The sequence below is a fragment of the Gambusia affinis genome, linkage group LG22, assembly GCF_019740435.1.
Source record: "Gambusia affinis linkage group LG22, SWU_Gaff_1.0, whole genome shotgun sequence".
NCBI lineage: Eukaryota > Metazoa > Chordata > Actinopteri > Cyprinodontiformes > Poeciliidae > Gambusia > Gambusia affinis.
In genome coordinates, this window is record NC_057889.1 from 9,969,220 (window position 1) to 9,986,549 (window position 17,330).

The 17,330-nt window shown below is 37.0% G+C and overlaps 1 protein-coding gene across 10 annotated transcripts in view; it reads left to right on the top strand.

The window, feature by feature from the left end:
• utrn (utrophin) overlaps nucleotides 1–17,096 on the top strand; it is a 177,879-nt gene extending 160,783 nt beyond the window's left edge. For 8 of the 10 annotated variants that reach the window (XM_044105882.1, XM_044105879.1, XM_044105884.1 and 5 more), the window contains 6 exons: nucleotides 6,559–6,720; nucleotides 7,500–7,737; nucleotides 11,081–11,156; nucleotides 11,356–11,439; nucleotides 13,397–13,422; nucleotides 15,937–17,096. In XM_044105882.1, the coding sequence (XP_043961817.1) occupies nucleotides 6,559–6,720; nucleotides 7,500–7,737; nucleotides 11,081–11,156; nucleotides 11,356–11,439; nucleotides 13,397–13,422; nucleotides 15,937–15,945 (595 nt within the window). In that variant the 3' untranslated portion in view covers nucleotides 15,946–17,096. The remainder of the gene's footprint in view (nucleotides 1–6,558; nucleotides 6,721–7,499; nucleotides 7,738–11,080; nucleotides 11,157–11,355; nucleotides 11,440–13,396; nucleotides 13,423–15,936) is intronic. The other 2 variants (XM_044105885.1, XM_044105886.1) reach the window with 1 other exon arrangement.
• Nucleotides 17,097–17,330: the final 234 nt, after the last annotated feature.

Sequence of the window (17,330 nt, forward strand, 5' to 3'; positions counted from 1 at the left end):
GCTTTAACATAATTTGGATGGAAGCCCTGTAAGGTTATGAAGATGATTCAACATTAGAATAATCTGACATTAAATTTGTCTTCGGAAGTCAGAGTTCACAGTCAAAGTGGCATGACTAAAAATACCAGCAATAGTTGTTTATCACCTTATTGTTGTTCACTGGCAACTAGACTTCCTCCCTTGGTTCACCTCTTACAATTATTTTATCAAGGCCACTAATGTCACTATTAGGATACGTGAGTCATTGTTGCTGCCGTTGTTGCTTATAAAAACATTGCCTTGCATTACAAATTCAAAAAGGTGCTTTAAGATACTTAAGGTGTCTCTTGTGAAGGATTAATGTTAGCTACTACAAAGATGTACATGTCAGATCAGGAAGGAGAAAGCTGCAACTCCCTCCATAGTTATTACCTCATACAAATGTGTGAAAACTTTAAATAAATGCATTGTTGCAGTAGCATAATCTGAATCTGAAGTATGTTTGAAAATGTAACATGTTGAGTACATTCATTCAGGTTTAAATACCTACATTTGTAACAAATTTATTATTAAATGTTTTTCAATTAATGTTTTATTTTAGGTGATCAGAGTATCTTAAAATTAATTAGTAATCTGTGACCCTCTATTTCCCTGGAGTTATATTATAAAATCTTTCTATGGAAAATTTCTAATCTTCACAAGTCAGGAAGTAATTATAAGATAACAGCTACTCACCTGAGTCAGTATCTTCAGGCAGGACAATAATTAAAAAGAAAACATAAAACTGGCTCATGACTAATAAGGGAGGACTCCAGTTTATTTTGCCATCCAACAGAGGAGAGAGCAGAGGCAAAGATTGGCATCTTGAAGTTTCCATAACAACAATCTATCTGAAAGGCCTTTGAAAACCTCTTTACTAGACATGGCAATTATTGTATCAAGCGGTGTATCATTTTGCAGTCAGAACATTGATGTTCATATGTAGTTTTCTGATAATTGGGTAGCAGAAACATTTAGTCACAGTCACTGCTCCACAAGGCATCAGCAGGTTCCTAAAGGCGACAGTTGTCTGTAAAATATGGAGTATTTTACACTGCATCTGTTTGAAGGGCATTTATCTATCTGCTTTTAATGCAAACATTTAGCATCGAGAAAGCTGTTTTATAGCTTTAGTCTCTATGCATTTAACAAGTGCAGTCAAAAGTCTGCCAAATAAGTGGCAAATGTATCTTTTTCTTTAAAAAACTTTTTTTACTACATGCGGGTTAAGGGTTTCTTATGTAGTTAAAGATCATACCTGGTCTTCTGTTGTCTGAAAAAGATGTTAGAAATTGTACCTTTTCCGCTCCCCTTTCTAAGGTTTTATGTATTTTTGTTCAATTTAGGTAATAAAGCTTTTATAACTCAGGTTTGATGGTGTATTTGCATGATCACTCTGTCGGTTGGTGAGGTCACAGGTGCCACAGAAATTATGCCCACGCTTGACAGGACTGCTGAAGGTAGCAGGATTTCTGTTTATGGAAATCGGCACCGTTTTACAAGGATGATTGCGTTTGCCAATTACATGGATGTTTGAGTTTTGGCTCATTTTCTGATTGTTCAAATCCTGCAAACACCGTCCTGGACTCGCTGACGGTTTTACAGTGATATCAATAATTGGCCTGTGAGTGTGTTTGGGTTCAGCGTGTTCAGCGTGTGTTGTTTTTGTTTTGCATCTCTTTTTATCCAAAAGAGAATTCATAATTAGTAAATTAGTATTTTCTGTGACCTCCAGATAAAGCGCAGTATAGTCATTATTGCTTTGGTTAATGCTTACTTACAATTGTTAACCTGATTCTTTTTTCTTCTCTTGTATGTTGCTCTTTGTTCTTGTTCTTCTCTGTTTAATTTCTCCAAACATTGGTTTTTTGAGGCCAGCTTTAATCTCACTCTGCCATCTCTCTTTCTCTTCAATGCACCTTCATTATTGCTGATTGCATTCTAATCAGGTTTACCCTTTGGGTACTCGGACTGAATATGGCTCTTAAGTATTTTGCATATGGCTCTCCATTTAAAATCAAACATGAAGAAAAATTTTTTTAACATATATCTCATCACCCTCCAAGTTTCTTCCATCATCTTAATCCATGTCTTATTTTTTTTCCATTCCTCCATGTCTTTATATCTCCCTCTTTCTCTCTTGGGCTTAGCTTGTGCAGCTCATCTGTATCTATCCCAAGAGGGGCTGCTTGCTTTGTGATATGTGATTCTATTGTTGAGTAAAAAGTCTCTGCAGGCACTCAACCTCAACAGGACTAACACTCAAATTCACAATCTACCACAGCTATTATTTACATTTAATTCCTCTGCTCTACCACCTTATTTTTGTTCTGCCTCTACCCCTGGCCTCTCGTCTCCCTCCCAGGATCTCATAGCAGGGAGTTCTACCCCCCATAGTTCCCATTTTCACTGGTAATGATCCCCCTCCTGTTTGCCTCCAGATTCGCCTGCCGGGCCCTAGAAACATGCATAATTAGCCTCTCAGTATGTGCAGGACCCCCGTCCCTCGTCCCCAGAATATGGCATTGCTGTCATATTTTAGGTTTCTCAACTGGAGCCTTTTTCCATCATCCCAGTTTGTCCTGTCACAGCATAGGAATATTACACAGGGTGTGTGTGTTTCTGTCTGTTGGCAGCAGGAGATGTGCAGGATTCAGTTTCAATCTCAGTTTTATTTATTTATGTCATGTTTGTGGATTCTTAAATGTCAGAAAGAATTTTATGAAACATTGTGGAGGTTAGATATCCTAAAAGGACAGAAAATGTAACAAACAAACAAACAAAAAAACCCACTCCAGACACTGAGATCTTAATTCTAAAATAAAAATATTGATTGGTATTTATCGACACTGTGGGAGCCGTTAAAAAAGCAGCTTATTAAATGTTAATACATACAAAGCCTTACTGTTTCATAAAGAAAAGCTGATTATGATTAGGTTTGGGCAATGTAGACTAAAAATATCTACTGTATTTTGTGGTATTAATTGTAATATCAATCTTTTTTGCCAGATCCTTATAAATACAAATACTTTTCAAATATATTTATATAAACATAGCCATTGTTGAAATAGCTGTTTAAGCAGTCCAACTGTACAATTAAAAGGAAATAATAATTGTATTAAGTCATACGTTAAAATGCATTGATATTTATTATGCGTTTCTTGGAATCAACAGCAGAAAAATAGCTTAACAATCAAGGACACCCTGATCTATAAAATCTTTCAGTTTCCAGATTAGTTTAGGACCAGTTCTTGTGCAACTGCAATCTGAAAATGCACTACAGAGGTGCTCTGTTTTCTCTCTGTAGATCTTAATGTTAGGAGTACAACCCTGGGTTCTTTGAAAAGCATGAAACTGCACAGTGGTTAAAAAGCTCCCTTCATTTTAGACGACCATCTTCTTTGTGTCCTTTTATGTGAGAAGAGGCAAAATATCTTTTTGAGTACCTCTCATTAGCTTTATTTGTGATTCTCTGAGTTCGATTCAGGGTCGAGGAAAACTGCAATTACTGCCTTTTATAAGGGAGAATATTTATAATCTCTTTTATTAGGTAAACTGCAGTACTTGTATTCTGAATATGTAATTTAAGCTCCTGGCTGAAATTCAAAGATGTCAAATAGTAAAACATTTCAAATGAACAATTTCTTCTTCAGAGCAGCCTTTACTAATTTACACATTACCAATTAACCAGAATATGTGCCTGGTATTCATATTTTTTGTTCATAAGTGTCAGAGTAATATAACACTTATTTATTATTATGTCTTAACCTAAAATTAGTGCTTTGAATCATAGAAAAAGTGATTATTCTAACCCAAGGATGTGTTAATGAGGATTAGAGTGCCATCTTATATGCCAGAAAATTCAATCTTATCTGCTTTATTTGTGATATGAGGCAGAAGTCAATAGAAAATGTATTATACTGTCTAGATTAACTTACTTTGTTTTGTTTTACTGTGCATTGATAAATTATTACCAAGGTCTGGTCTGCCCTACATTTTTAGTACTTCTCTAATTAAAAAAAAATCTTTCTGTGGCCTTCTAACCTATTTTAGATTTTCTCCCAATGATTTAATGACTGCAGTGTAATTACAATAGCTCAAGTAGTGACTAAAACTGTAAAAGAAGTTTGTTTTTCAAATATATTTATATGTATTTTAAATATTAATTTTAAACCATTAAGAATTGTAATGCATCATGGATGAGACGCCTCAATAAAAGCATGTTTGGAAAGTTTTCCGATGTTTAGAGAAATAATAAAAACTGAAGAAAATAACTTTACTGTCTGTACAGTTCAGATTAGATTTATTTTCATAGATCTACAACATTACAAAAACACAACATTCCAATCAGAAAGACACTGCACAAGTTTAACATATGCAAAGTGGACAAGAAGGTAACATTTGCTCTTTAGAAAAACCATAAAGGTCTTGTAAAAGTTTGCCAATTAAAAACCTGAACAAAGCCCAGAATTTATTTAAATAGTGTACATTGAACTGATGAGCGGGAATATATTTTATTTTAATTATTTAACTAAAAACGCCATCCCAGGGTAAACCAACTTCTTAGCATGGAGGTGGAAGTGTCATGGTTTGGGGATGCTTTGCTGCAGGAGGGCCTGGCCAGCCTCACCACCAGACAAGCCACCTCAGTTTCTCCACGGTATTCCATTGCTAAGATCAGCAACATGTATATCTTAACATTTTCTTTGCAAGATCTGGATATTTAATGGTGTGTCCTAATTTCTTTCACCACTGTGTGTATGTATGAGACAAAATATACTTTCTTCGTTATTAAGATGGCAGGATGACAGTTGACGCACACTTCAGAAAAAGCTGCAGCACAACTGAACTTTCTCTGCCAAACTGCGTTTCCTCTTTATTTTCAAGCTGTCAAACTGCCTCTCAAAATAAGTCACTTTAGCAGTGAATAAATCATTTAAAAAGTCAGCTTTCTTCCCTTTTTTTCTGAAGCGCGGTTGTCAAGTGTTTGATATTCCTCAGAATAAAGGTGATGGCTGGGCTTTAGGAAGACCTGCCACCTCTTCTCATTATCATTGAGATGACAGATAAATACTTATACAGATACCAGACAGCAGCCATTTCTCCTCTTTCCTCATATCTTTTAATCTGTCTGCTGAGCTCTGCTTCTGCCATTCTCTCTCCGTCGCCGATTTCTCCTTTTATTTCTGTAATAATCAGATAGCTCAGACTGGCACGTGTCCCACTAGGGATTATGGAGGTTTCATTGTACCAGATATGCTATAGCTGAAGATCTTTAACATCACACCGCATCATTTTATGAGGGTGTTTGCAACAGTTGCTGTTATTGTTTTTGTAGCACAGTGTGAAAATTGCTAATTTGAGTCTGGAAACTGAAAAACTATGTAGAATTAGGTGCGATTTGTGGTCCATTTTGGGCTGGTTAAATCATAAGGTCAACAAACTAGACAAATGAGAAGACCAGTTGCTGAAGCACACACACCTAAGGGCAAATTAGGATCCCAAAAAAACATGCATGTTTTTGTGCTGTGGATTAAAGAATCCATAGAAAAACATGAACTCGTACCAGAAAGGCTCTCGGCAAAACCTTAACCCAGGACCTTCCTGCTGCTAGGCAACTGACCACCATGCAGCTCACCATCCACTTATAAATTCATAAATAGTTTTGTTTTAAGTGAAGTGGTGACAGGAAACTTGTTTCAAATGATACACTTCCTTCTAAAATTCAGGATACTAGCTCCCTCAAAGTTTGATGAAAAATGTGAAGACGTTTGCACTTGGATCATTTCCTTCATGTTCTACATCATGGTCCGTTCCACTGGTTGTTTCTACACACCAAAGTAAGAAAAGTGTGCCAGAAGGAGGGAAACAATGTTTGTGAAAAAATATAGGTCAATAACTTCTAAACAAAAAAACAGAGTAACACTTTTCCTTTGGTCTAATTGACTTAATGTTTTTGTAATAAATATAATGAATTCACAGACTTTTTCTTTTAGCACCAATATTCAGTAAGGGCTGTGAATAAACAGTTTTGATTTTCTTTGAGTTTTTCATTTTGCTAAAATGAATAAAGGCATTGAAATAATGCATGCTAGGTAAAGTAAAACAGCTAAGAAAATGAAATCATTCCCCTTTTTATATCATCCATTCCACAACTTTAGGTCTTTGCATGTTAAGAAATTGAACATATTAACCAAAAATTATGAGTAAAAGAATATCAATACTATGCAGATAAAAACACTACATAATATACTTAATTTGGATGTCCGTAGAACCTGTTGGCTCTGTGAATGAAATTTTTCAGTTTTATGTATATGATGCTGATTCACAACAAATTAGTTTGTTTTTATAAGAGAGTAATTTATGTTTCATTTAAGTTCCTGCCTTAATTCTTTACTTCCGCATAAACTTTTTATGTTATAAAATTTTAAAGAGCTTGTAAAAAGTAAAACTTTCTGCTCCTCAACCTAAACTAACGATCACTGACACAGACGGGATGTTTGGGGTCCTCGCTCGCTTAACACTCTGCCCTTCTCACAGGGATGATGAACATGCTCTGATCATCCAGTACTGCCAGACGCTGGGTGGGGAGGGCTCCCCGTCCAGCCAGCCGCAGAGTCCTGCCCAAATACTACAGGCTGTTGAGCGGGAGGAGAGAGGCGAGTTGGAGCGGCTCATCGCCCGCCTGGAGGAGGAACAGAGGTGACTTTTAAGCACATCAAAAACAGGATATTGTAATTTAAATTGATTATCATGACTTATTGTTCAGATTGAGGAAAAAAATAACTTTGTTAAATTGTGCAAAAAAAAATAAATCTAGTTTTACGGTTGCTGATATTTTACAACATGAAAATAAAGGTAAAGAGGCTTCATTTCCTTACACTGTGTGATTGTAATCTGTTCACTGTTGCTGTGCAGACCAAAGGAAACTCAAGGTGTACACTTCCTGTAACTCTATTGGCTCTTGCACACAAAGTTTGATTTGTAAATGGTAAGAAGAATGACTGCAAAGTTTATTGTTGTGGAAATGCTTCTTGCAGAGCCAAGAGCTCGACTGGAGTGATTTAACACTGATTACACACATACACCGGCTCTGTGGGAGAGCTGTGGGAGCTTTACTGCCAGGCTCATAAATGCCAACTTAAGTAAAGCACTGCAGCTTATGGTTCTGCACTGAGAAGGAAAGGAAGGAAGGACGGAGGGAGGTGAGAGATTTGGCCTGGCAGGTCCTTTGCATTTGTTTGCCCACATCAGTAGGAATTAACTGAGGTAGCAGAAAGCAGAGGAAAACGTTAATGAAGGACTTTTGTGCCACATCCAAGGTTGCTGAGCTTTTTATTTAATTTGTAATATTTATGAGTTCATGAAGACCAACAAGAATGACAGGTGGTAATCTTGAGGAGGTGGTGAGAGTTATTCAGTTTTCCAGGTGTTCGTAATGGATTTATTCTAGCATTTTGCTTCCCCTCCAACTCTCTCAGGAATCTGCAGAGGGAGTACGAACAGGTAAAAGAACAGCATGGCCAGCGAGGCGCCCCAGCTGGAACGCCCTGGGAATCAGAGAGCCAGTCCACTCATCCTGACGAGGCTGATCTTCTGGCTGAAGCCAAGCTGCTGCGGCAACACAAAGGCCGGCTGGAGGCACGCATGCACATCCTGGAGGAACACAACAAGCAGCTGGAGTCGCAGCTCTACCGCCTACGACAGCTACTGCACCAGGTTACTGAAGTCTTTCAACTCCTTTGAAATATTTATCACCAAATTTCAAAAGTTACACGTCAGGAGAAAAGCTATGTATGACATTTGTATTCTCCTGACTTCTTTCTGCAGCTCAAAATGCTTGAATCTGTATATTCAGAAACATATGGTGTACTACTTAGCTTTACAAGTATAGTATTTTTTTCATTTTCCTCCCAGAAAGGTGGTACTATTTGAGAACTATGCACTGCATTTATTTTTTCACTGCATATCAGTCACTTACTGGCCAAAGTATTCAGATCTACAGAGTGAAATTTTGCTGCAAGAACAAGAATGGACTGCAGAAGAATTGATCACCTCTGATTAGTTATCTGTCTTGAAAATTATTTATCTGGACAAGAAAAAGTGAGAACTACTCCTGTGAAGCATCAATTCAAATGTGAGGTTTCTACAAAATCCACAAAAATTAAAGACAAATTTATTCTAAAAGGATCTTATTTCATCTGACAAAGCAAATTTTGTTGAAGATCAGTCTTTTCCAGTATAAAGAAGCCCCACATAGGCAAAAGTAAAACTGAGGTGTCTCAAATATCATTCAAACTTTAATACTTTTAAGAAACTTAATTTAATCTGTGATCATCTTTCAAAGCAGCTACTATCAGTTAAGATTGATCTACTCTTTAAATTTAAATATTACTCATTTCGCCAGAGAAATTATTTTTGCTCCTATGAAGTCTCCTTTGACTCCACTCCTACATAACTATAATAAAAAGTTTTTTTTTCCCCCTGTTAGCTGTATTTACCATTAATTCATTAGGCTTTTTGTTGAGGAGCAGCAGCAGGACAGTAATCACTGTTTAGAATCACACAAACACCAGCTGATAGGAACAAACCCAGAACAGCACATTAATTTATTAGAGGAAGCAAAAAATTAAATAAAACAGTAGCATCTAATAATTTAATAATCCAAACTTGTAGTTAGTTTTCCACCTCCTTGCTGCATCTTTTCATTCTTGACCTGTTGTTTGTAAAAACCAACTATAGGCTCTTACATTAGATCTAAATCATATCACTGCCTTCCTGCCTCCACCATTGATTCCCCCACCTTTCCATCAATAACCTACAGATTTGTTTTGGGTTTGCTGATCTAATAGCTCACAGAGGTTAGATTGCTTGTGCAAAAAGGGCAGTGCTGCAACTAAAAAACAAAGAAAAAAAATCCCAACTGAGAAAACAAACAGACTTTCTGATTGGTGCAAAGCCAGAAACATGGTGGCAATATATGTGAAGGTGCAGATTGCTCAGTCAGGACCGCAATGTTTCCGAAACCTTGTTGAATGTCTCTTATTAGGAATTAAGGCATCAAGCTGTACCTAATAAAGCATCCAGTGAATATGAAGCACGATTTATAGAAAATCCCATTTTAAGGCACTTCCAATTGATATTCTGTTATATGGATTCCTATAAATTCAAAATTATATTAGCCCAGCTCATTCCAATGCAATCCAACCACTCCATCATATTCAGATCCAATTACACGGAGTTCACTTCAATCCTAATTTAAATTTGCTGCAGTCTAATTCAGTTTTCAGAATTATATATTGCCAAATTGATTGAAAGGTTAAATAGAGACGTCCAGAGTCTTTGACCAGTTACAACAATGAAACAGTGATCCATAAAAGACTGAAATGTGGGTGAATCAATTTTGTTGGATACAAAACTGAATCAAAAGGAGTTTCACTGTAATAGCATCTTGAAATCGCTGAGCAGTTCCTGTTTCCATCAATTACTTTTACTCTAAAATGTTCTGTGAATATGAATTAAGAGTATTTTTGCTGAGCGAAGGAGCAAAACAGAGCCTTTTAAAGCATCAAAGTCTAGAATAAACTCCTCCTAAACTTCATTAAGTAATACTAGCTGAGTGAAAATTAACACTGATAATATTGAACATAGTTTGCAACTCCAGGCCCTCAATAAAAATAAAATTATAAATTTTAACCATCCACATGATTTCTTCTCCCTACTGATTTGTAAGTTTTGTCACAAAAGCCAAAGATTTATTTACATTAATAACATCTTGACTGTCATTGTCATGGCAACCACATTTCTTATGCACCCCATGCCACCCTTCCGCTGTTGTTTAGCTTGCATTGGCAGCTTTTTACTCTTTTTTTTTTTTTTTTTTTTTTGTCACGACTCTGTTGTAAATAAACTGAAGTACAAGCAAGAAAAACCAAAACAGTTCAAGTGAAATAGATCAAACACTAGACAAAATCTGGCTTTTCTGCAAGGATTTTTCTTAAGGCTTAAATTTTGCAGCAGATTCTGAAGTGAAGTGAAGTGATCCGGATACTGTCTCTGAAAGACAAATGCAAACATAATGCACCATACACAAGTACCAGTATATATAAATTTGAGTCTCTGGAGACCTAACAAGGTGTTGGTGTGTCATTCTATGAGCTGCAGAAGTTTAATGCCAGGCTCAAGAATGAATTTTGAAAAAGCCAGCCTGCCTGATTGCTCGCATTGAATCTACACCCCTTAAGGTCAGCCAAACCTCTGACCTCAGCTATTTTCAGACAAGCCTTAGGATAACGGTTGGACTCTGTAGCTGTTTCCAGGGCTGTCGGCTTCGCTCTCGCTTAGGCGACAGCAAATAAAGAAGATGATGATGATTAGAGATGAGGAGGGAGTAAAAGTTTCTCTAGTTTCAGGCAGAAACTCCAAAGAAAATGTGTTTCTGAAAATGAATGTTGTAATGCTGTACTCCAATCTTGGAAAAATAACTTATTTTTTTCCATTGATTTATCACCACTGATCCTTATCAGTGATGGCAGTTAAGATAGCTAGTGGTGAAATTCTTCTATTAAAGGTGATTTTGTGAGTCTCCTACTGTAATTGGCCTGTTAAAAAGCAATTAAAATACAGCGCAGTCTGTCTGATTGTGACAGGTTACTTGTGTTTACTGTCTGAGTTACTTTGTGCGCTTGGAGCAAAAATGTAACAACATTAATGGAGACTCATTAAACTTTCATACTGTTTCTTTCAATGTGGGCGCAATAACATTTGTTATATCTTTTGGCAGAGTTTCATAACTTTCATTTCAATCATTTATATTGGATTTTAGGAATTTGTCTCTCGCCCGCGGAAAAAAAAAATAAATCCTTAGAGGTCCTTGAATGAGTCACGCTGGAGCTTTTTGTTCTGTGGAGAACTTTTAGTGGGGACTTTGAGAAATGTTTACGTAATTCAAAAGTCCTAACAGCCTCATTGTGCCCCCCCCACATGCGCACTCTTGCTTTTGCCAAGCAGGGTGTTTTGTTTAGATATCTGAATCTTTTTCCTTTTCCTCTTCCTCTATCAGCCGGAGATGGACTCCAGAGTAAACGGAGCATCATCCCCCACTGTGCAAGACAGAGGACCACTTATGGAAAACTCAGGTGAGACCGTTCAGCCTTGATGTATTGCACTTAAAACACACACAAACACACGTCCGAGTGTCTGTCTTAAATATGAGAATCTACCTCTGAAAATCGATCACTCGTAGCTCCAAAAGACTTGGAAAATGATTTTTGGGATAGGATAGCGAAGTGTATCCTGTTACTGTAAACACACCTCTCTGTGCCTGTGTGTGTCCAGAAGAGCTGCTCCCCCCACAAAACAGCAGCTCTGACCTGGCAGATGTAATGGAGCAGATTAACAACTCCTTTCCTGCATGCAGTCGTAAGTTTCCCAGTCCTCCTCCACCTCCCCCCAGCATCTGCATGTTTGTCAAAAGACACCGTCTTCTTTTTTTTGGTTGGAGAGCTCCCTCTGTTTGTTTTTTTTTTATTATTTTTCTAAGCACATTGTGACTGACTCCAATTAGCCATTCTTGAAAAACAAGTTAGCATATATTCTGTTTTTAAAACTCTCAATTATATTGTTTGACTAGTAAAACATTTACTAGTGTTTTCATAAATGATCAATGTGTCCCATAAATATTGGGAACGGCAAATCTTCTTTACGTCATGATTGGATTTTCTGGATCTTATGGATTAGTTAATTCCCGCCTTTGAAATGCTGCTGGCCAAACACGCTGCGGTTAGATCAGCTCGCTCTCTGCACAGATAATCTGTCAGGCTCTCAGCAAGTGTTCATGTTCAAACGTTGAACATCAAACAGTGCTCAGGACTCTATCTTTTAAGAAAAGTTAAAGTTATGTCAGAGATCCATGGCTTTGCTCTGCTACGAGTCGGTTACCTGTAAAAAAAAAAAATCCAACAGCATTTGATTTTGAGGCATTTATTCCTTTTTTAAAAAAATTTTTCAAATAGACATAATCTACTGACCTAACATGTTATCAGATTGTATCCACTATTACTGTAACATTAGTGCAAAATCTAAAGGACCGCTGAACAGACATGGGTTTTAAATTCCCACAGCCCTGATTTGGTGTGAATTTCATATTCACTTGACTCTAGGATCTTGGCGCATATCCTCAGCGGATAACTGCAAAATCTGGAGTCTGTTTTACAATTAGTGAGATCTAAAATTAAACTTGTGTCCAGTTTTGCTTTTAGGAAGTTTATTCCACAGTTGACATGCAACTATTTCAGAGGAGATAAATTTTAAGATTTTGAAAAGAAATACTTCAAGGTTTGAGTATGATTGCTGATGCACAACTGAACTTTATCCTCTGTGGCGTTTCTGAGTGAAAGGAGGATTTAGTTTAAAGTACCACACTCAGCTTTTTGGTTCACTGTTGGCCAGAGCTGTGGTATTGTTGCAGCACTCAACCTTTGACCTGTTGAGCTTCACTTCCCGATCTGGAAAAGATTCACTGCTCAATCCGTGATCAGAGTGATAAATTTGACCAGATTTACAGATGTTTTTGCAACACTCACTCAGTTTATTTTTATCTATTATAAATATGTTGGTTATTTTCCATATAATATTGATTTTAAAGTGAAAAAACAGGTCAAACATGCCAAAACAATTAAAGAAAGCTCTGCTATGAAGAGTAGAGACCTGTAAAATCACAATCTTCCTGATTTATCAGCATTTTCTATCCATTCCTCTCCACTGTGATGATGCTTCACTGTTTGTCTTTATTCACTCATTGCATCATAAACTCACTATCACCTGCCTACATGCATGTTGTCAAATTTGATGTTTAAGCAGTCTGTGTTATGATCCTATTGAATGAATAGACTGAAAAATAATCTTTTTGATGATATTCAAATTTATTATTCTGTACCCTAGTGATATAAAACCTTACGTCCTTTAATTGTAAAGTGCATCTTTTATCATCACTTAAATACCCTATTTGGTATACTGTAATAAAGTAAAACCCTTGTTACCCAAATTGAAGCAATATTCCCTTTTGTGAACGTTAATCAGAGTGATTATAAAAATGCTCAAATATTGAATCGAAGCTCGCCCTATTTAGATTGCATTCAATTTTCGGCGTTGGAACCGAGATGAGGGCATTAGTTAAAAATCCATTCTAATCTCGCATGCGCTCCAGTGATATTAGGCTTCAGTTCCTGCTCAGCTCCAAGGCAGCTGGGAATGAGCTGGATGTGTGCATCAAAATGAGGAAGGCACCCGCGGGCTGATGATTTACCGCTAGACGAATGCAAACAGATGAACTGATAATTCAAAGTGTTAAACTGCTGTTTTGTTTTCTCTCCCACAGCCTCAAGCCTCTCCTCAAGACCACAGGTGAGACAGTTTTCCTCCTTCCCAACACCAGAGCTGTAAATTAATCTGCATACCATTAGCAGCTTGCGATTCGGTTTTTGTTCTATTGTCTGGTTTGTGGATTAGTAATTAGTAATTAGTAAAGATGGGTGAAGGTGGAGCGGAGCACATTTTAGAAGTGATCACAGGTGCTGCCTCAAAAGCATTGCCCTCCTCAAAGCCTTCACTTCCTTGCATATCAGAAGGTTTGGGAGAAAGAGCCGACTAATGGATCTCTGGGGAGTTTCATCAGTTGGCCCCCTCATCCTCCCCGGTTCGAGGCCAGGGTGCGTTTATGGACAGAAGTGCAGTAAAAGCTTTTGGCACTGACCTCTTCCCACTGTAATTATTCACCCCTGTCTTGAACTCTGCAGCATCCCAACTTTCTGACGGTTTCTTTTTAACTCCTAATAAAGGTTCTATTGACAAGTTCAAATTTTTTACCTGGTGTTAATTTGGTGATTTTGGGAAAACGGGGACACCCTTTATCTTTGTTCCATTTTCTTCATTGAACATTTCAGGTGGTTTGGTCATTCTGTCTGTGAAGTTTTGTGCAGATATTTTTGTTTTTAGTATTTATATACAGTCTGGAAGAATATGGAATTTATATTGTCCAGATCTGGATAACTATGAAAAATGAAATAATGTAATTATTACTCCTTTATCAATCCACTCTTTTGTCCTTCCTTCCATCCTGCTGTTTTTGGAGGTTCTATATTTATAGTGAGACTACTCTAGAATAGCCTCCATAAATGCATGCTGAACATTTATTTATATATGTGTGTGTGGGTTTTCTAGTTTGGGTAAATATGGTTTGAGAGGTCTGGAATTTGAAGTCTAGAAAATGTTAAAAGATTGGAATAAAAAAATGTGTAGGATTCACAGAGTAGTAGCATAGCATGAAAATTAGTAGAAAGGAAAAAATTCAGCACAATATTGTGTGCTTTTCTTTACAGTTTTAATAACCAAGAAGATACCCAGCACTGAGTGTTGAACATCAAAAAGTTAATGAAATATTATTATAATCATGTGCTAGTCATATACGGTGTTACACTGTTACAAGTGTGTCACATAAGCATTATTAAATCAACCAAATAGCAGATCTAATTTATTCTGTCGCTCGGATTGCAGCAATAACTCATTCAGTTTTCAAAATTGCTCATTTTTTGTTTGACCTGTTGATCAGGTTCAGATAATTCAGATTTCTTTCTTTGCACCATGCACTCAGCAACAGAGAGCTACTTCCATTTGCATTAAAAGTGAGAGCACATTTCACATTTATGACTCATAAACTCCCAGCAGTCCCAATTTATAGTGGGATAAAAATAAACCTTCACAAACCAGCAGCATCTGTGATTTTCCACTGGTGTCAGAAGCAGCAGAAGGTAAAGCCATTTGATGAATATCTTATTATAGCATCATGATTATTATTTTTTCTACTTCAACACAGATTAAATATCTGTTACTGAAAATATATTAGAAAAGCACAAACATGGTCCTACTATTTTGCTTGATTGGATATCAATGTACTAGATGCAGGTGATTGTAAAAGTCTGTAGTATGAATCTAATATTTACTGTCTCTTTTTTTCCAGTGTGTTACCAAGACACACCTTTAGATAGCTGAAAGCATTGAAACAGATTAAAACAGAGAAGAGCAGATTAATTGAAGCAATGAATAAAAGAATCACATTATTTTCTAACATAGTCCAACCCTATCTTTCATTTGATCTGTGCTGGACAACGAGAACTTAGACAATGTGTGTGGATATTTCCATATACTGGTTGGAAGTCTGTGACCTTTGACCTCCCTACACACAAGATATTGTAGCTACAAAGTACCCACGGCCTTATTCGTCCAACTGTATTAAGACCAGGTTAGTGGTATCATGGTGACTCACCACTGAATATCCCAGCAGTTACCTGATAATATTAATCCATATTAAATCAGAATTATGTCATTCCTTCTGGGGTATTATGTTCATCACAGTTCAGTTTCATTGGTTAGTCTTACTGATATAACACCCACTCACCATGAATTTTTCATGCTCACTTTCCTTAAACCTTATTCTTTTTGTCCTTGGACAGTTTCTTATGCGGTCTGTTGGCTTGTGCACAACCCAGTCATTTATAGGTTAAAGTCCAATTTCTAAGCTAGCAGTTGTGGTTTCACACACGCCCACCACCTCCACCTTACTGCATTCCTAATGGACAGTAACTGGATTTAGCCACTTAAGTCCATTTTCCAGCTCTCAAACTTAGATTGTCATCTTCAAACTTAGGATTTTTTTCTCCCACTATTATATTCTGATGTGGGGAAATGTAGCAGTGCTCTCAGATTAACAAAAAACACCTTCTAGTTGGTCCGCTCATCTTCTGGTGAACTCTGAAGACGAGCAAAGTTCAGTGTTGTAACAAGATCTGCTTCTCTGTTGGTTTTAAAATGTTTTGTTTTTTTTTAAATCATGTATTAATGTTTTCTGTTTGTGTTTTTCAGGCCATGTGAAGACCAGTATCATTCCCAAACAAATACAATTCCCTGCCCCAAAATCCCAAAGATGCACAGGAGCAGACAACTGAACTTGTTTTACCATCACGTCTTGTACTATGCAACTGTAGATTGTACCTGAACTTGATTGAACTCGTGTCAGTTTATTTTTTTCTTTAGATTTCCAGATGTACTGTATAGCGAAATATGGTTTCTTACAAAAGATTGGTTTGGAATTTGTGATCGGGTTTTGCCTTCACTGGGAATCAAACTGTTACATTTTGTGTCATGCCACTGCTGTGTAACATTTAGCTCCTTTGTATTTGTCCATGGAAGTAGCATTTAAGGGGGTGGGAACGATTAAAGAAGACACTTGGTGGCTGACAGGAAAATTTAGAAATGGTAAAGTCACTTTTAAAATCTGTCCTGTAGCATGTTTGATGTCAAGTTCCCCTTTAAAAGCGTCAAAATGCCGGCAGACTTTGTCTCAACTTGACCCTTTCTGTGCCTAAAAGAGTTTGTCATTCCAAGTGTGGAGCTGCTCTTGAATTATTCTGGGATTGTGCATAAAGATGGAAAGAAAAATATAGATTTTAATCTTGGTTTGTAAGAGGCCCGTCACCATTACGTAGAATAGACTTTGTTTTTGAGATCTATGTTAATAAATCAGAGTAAAGCCATGACTGCCTTGCTACCTCAGACTCGTAGACACAGTTTTGTTTTTGTGGTTGTTGAAAGCAGTTGTGATCACTTTCAAACATGGACAACCTGGTTTAGCGTTCTAAGCTTTAGCTTACTGTATTGGTGTACACTGCGAAGAGGAGTAACCAAGTTTTTAAAAAAAACAAAAAAAACACTGTGGGTGTGTGGCCTGAAGAAGCTAGTCCCCATGATGAGCATCATCCCTTCATCTGTTGTTGGGTTTTCCTCACTGCATCATGTCGTTGTGATCTATGCCGTTCTGTAAAACTTGTGAGACTGACCAACACTACTATAACCACCTCCAGCTGTCAACTGGTGTTAGTGAGGATTTTTAACGATTATAATCATGATGAATCTTATCATGGCAGAACTGTGTCGCTTCTCCTGAGGTATGTAAAATAGATCGACAACACTACATGTAATATGGCTACATTGTTTTATTCTAAATAAAAAAATTTTATAATAAATATCCCTTTTCTATGCTGTTCTTTTTCTCAATATTTTGCCTTTTATGTTAGCTGTCTGATCGTTGATTAATATTGTAAACATGAAACAAAATAAGCTTTGCTGATAAATTTGGTTTTGGGGATATTTGTCTCATTACTGGCATCTTCGCAGAAGCCATCCAGCTGGAGTCATTAGTATTTATCAAGGGAATTGACCACGCCGGGAGAGGGGTCCATCATTATTACATGTTTGTA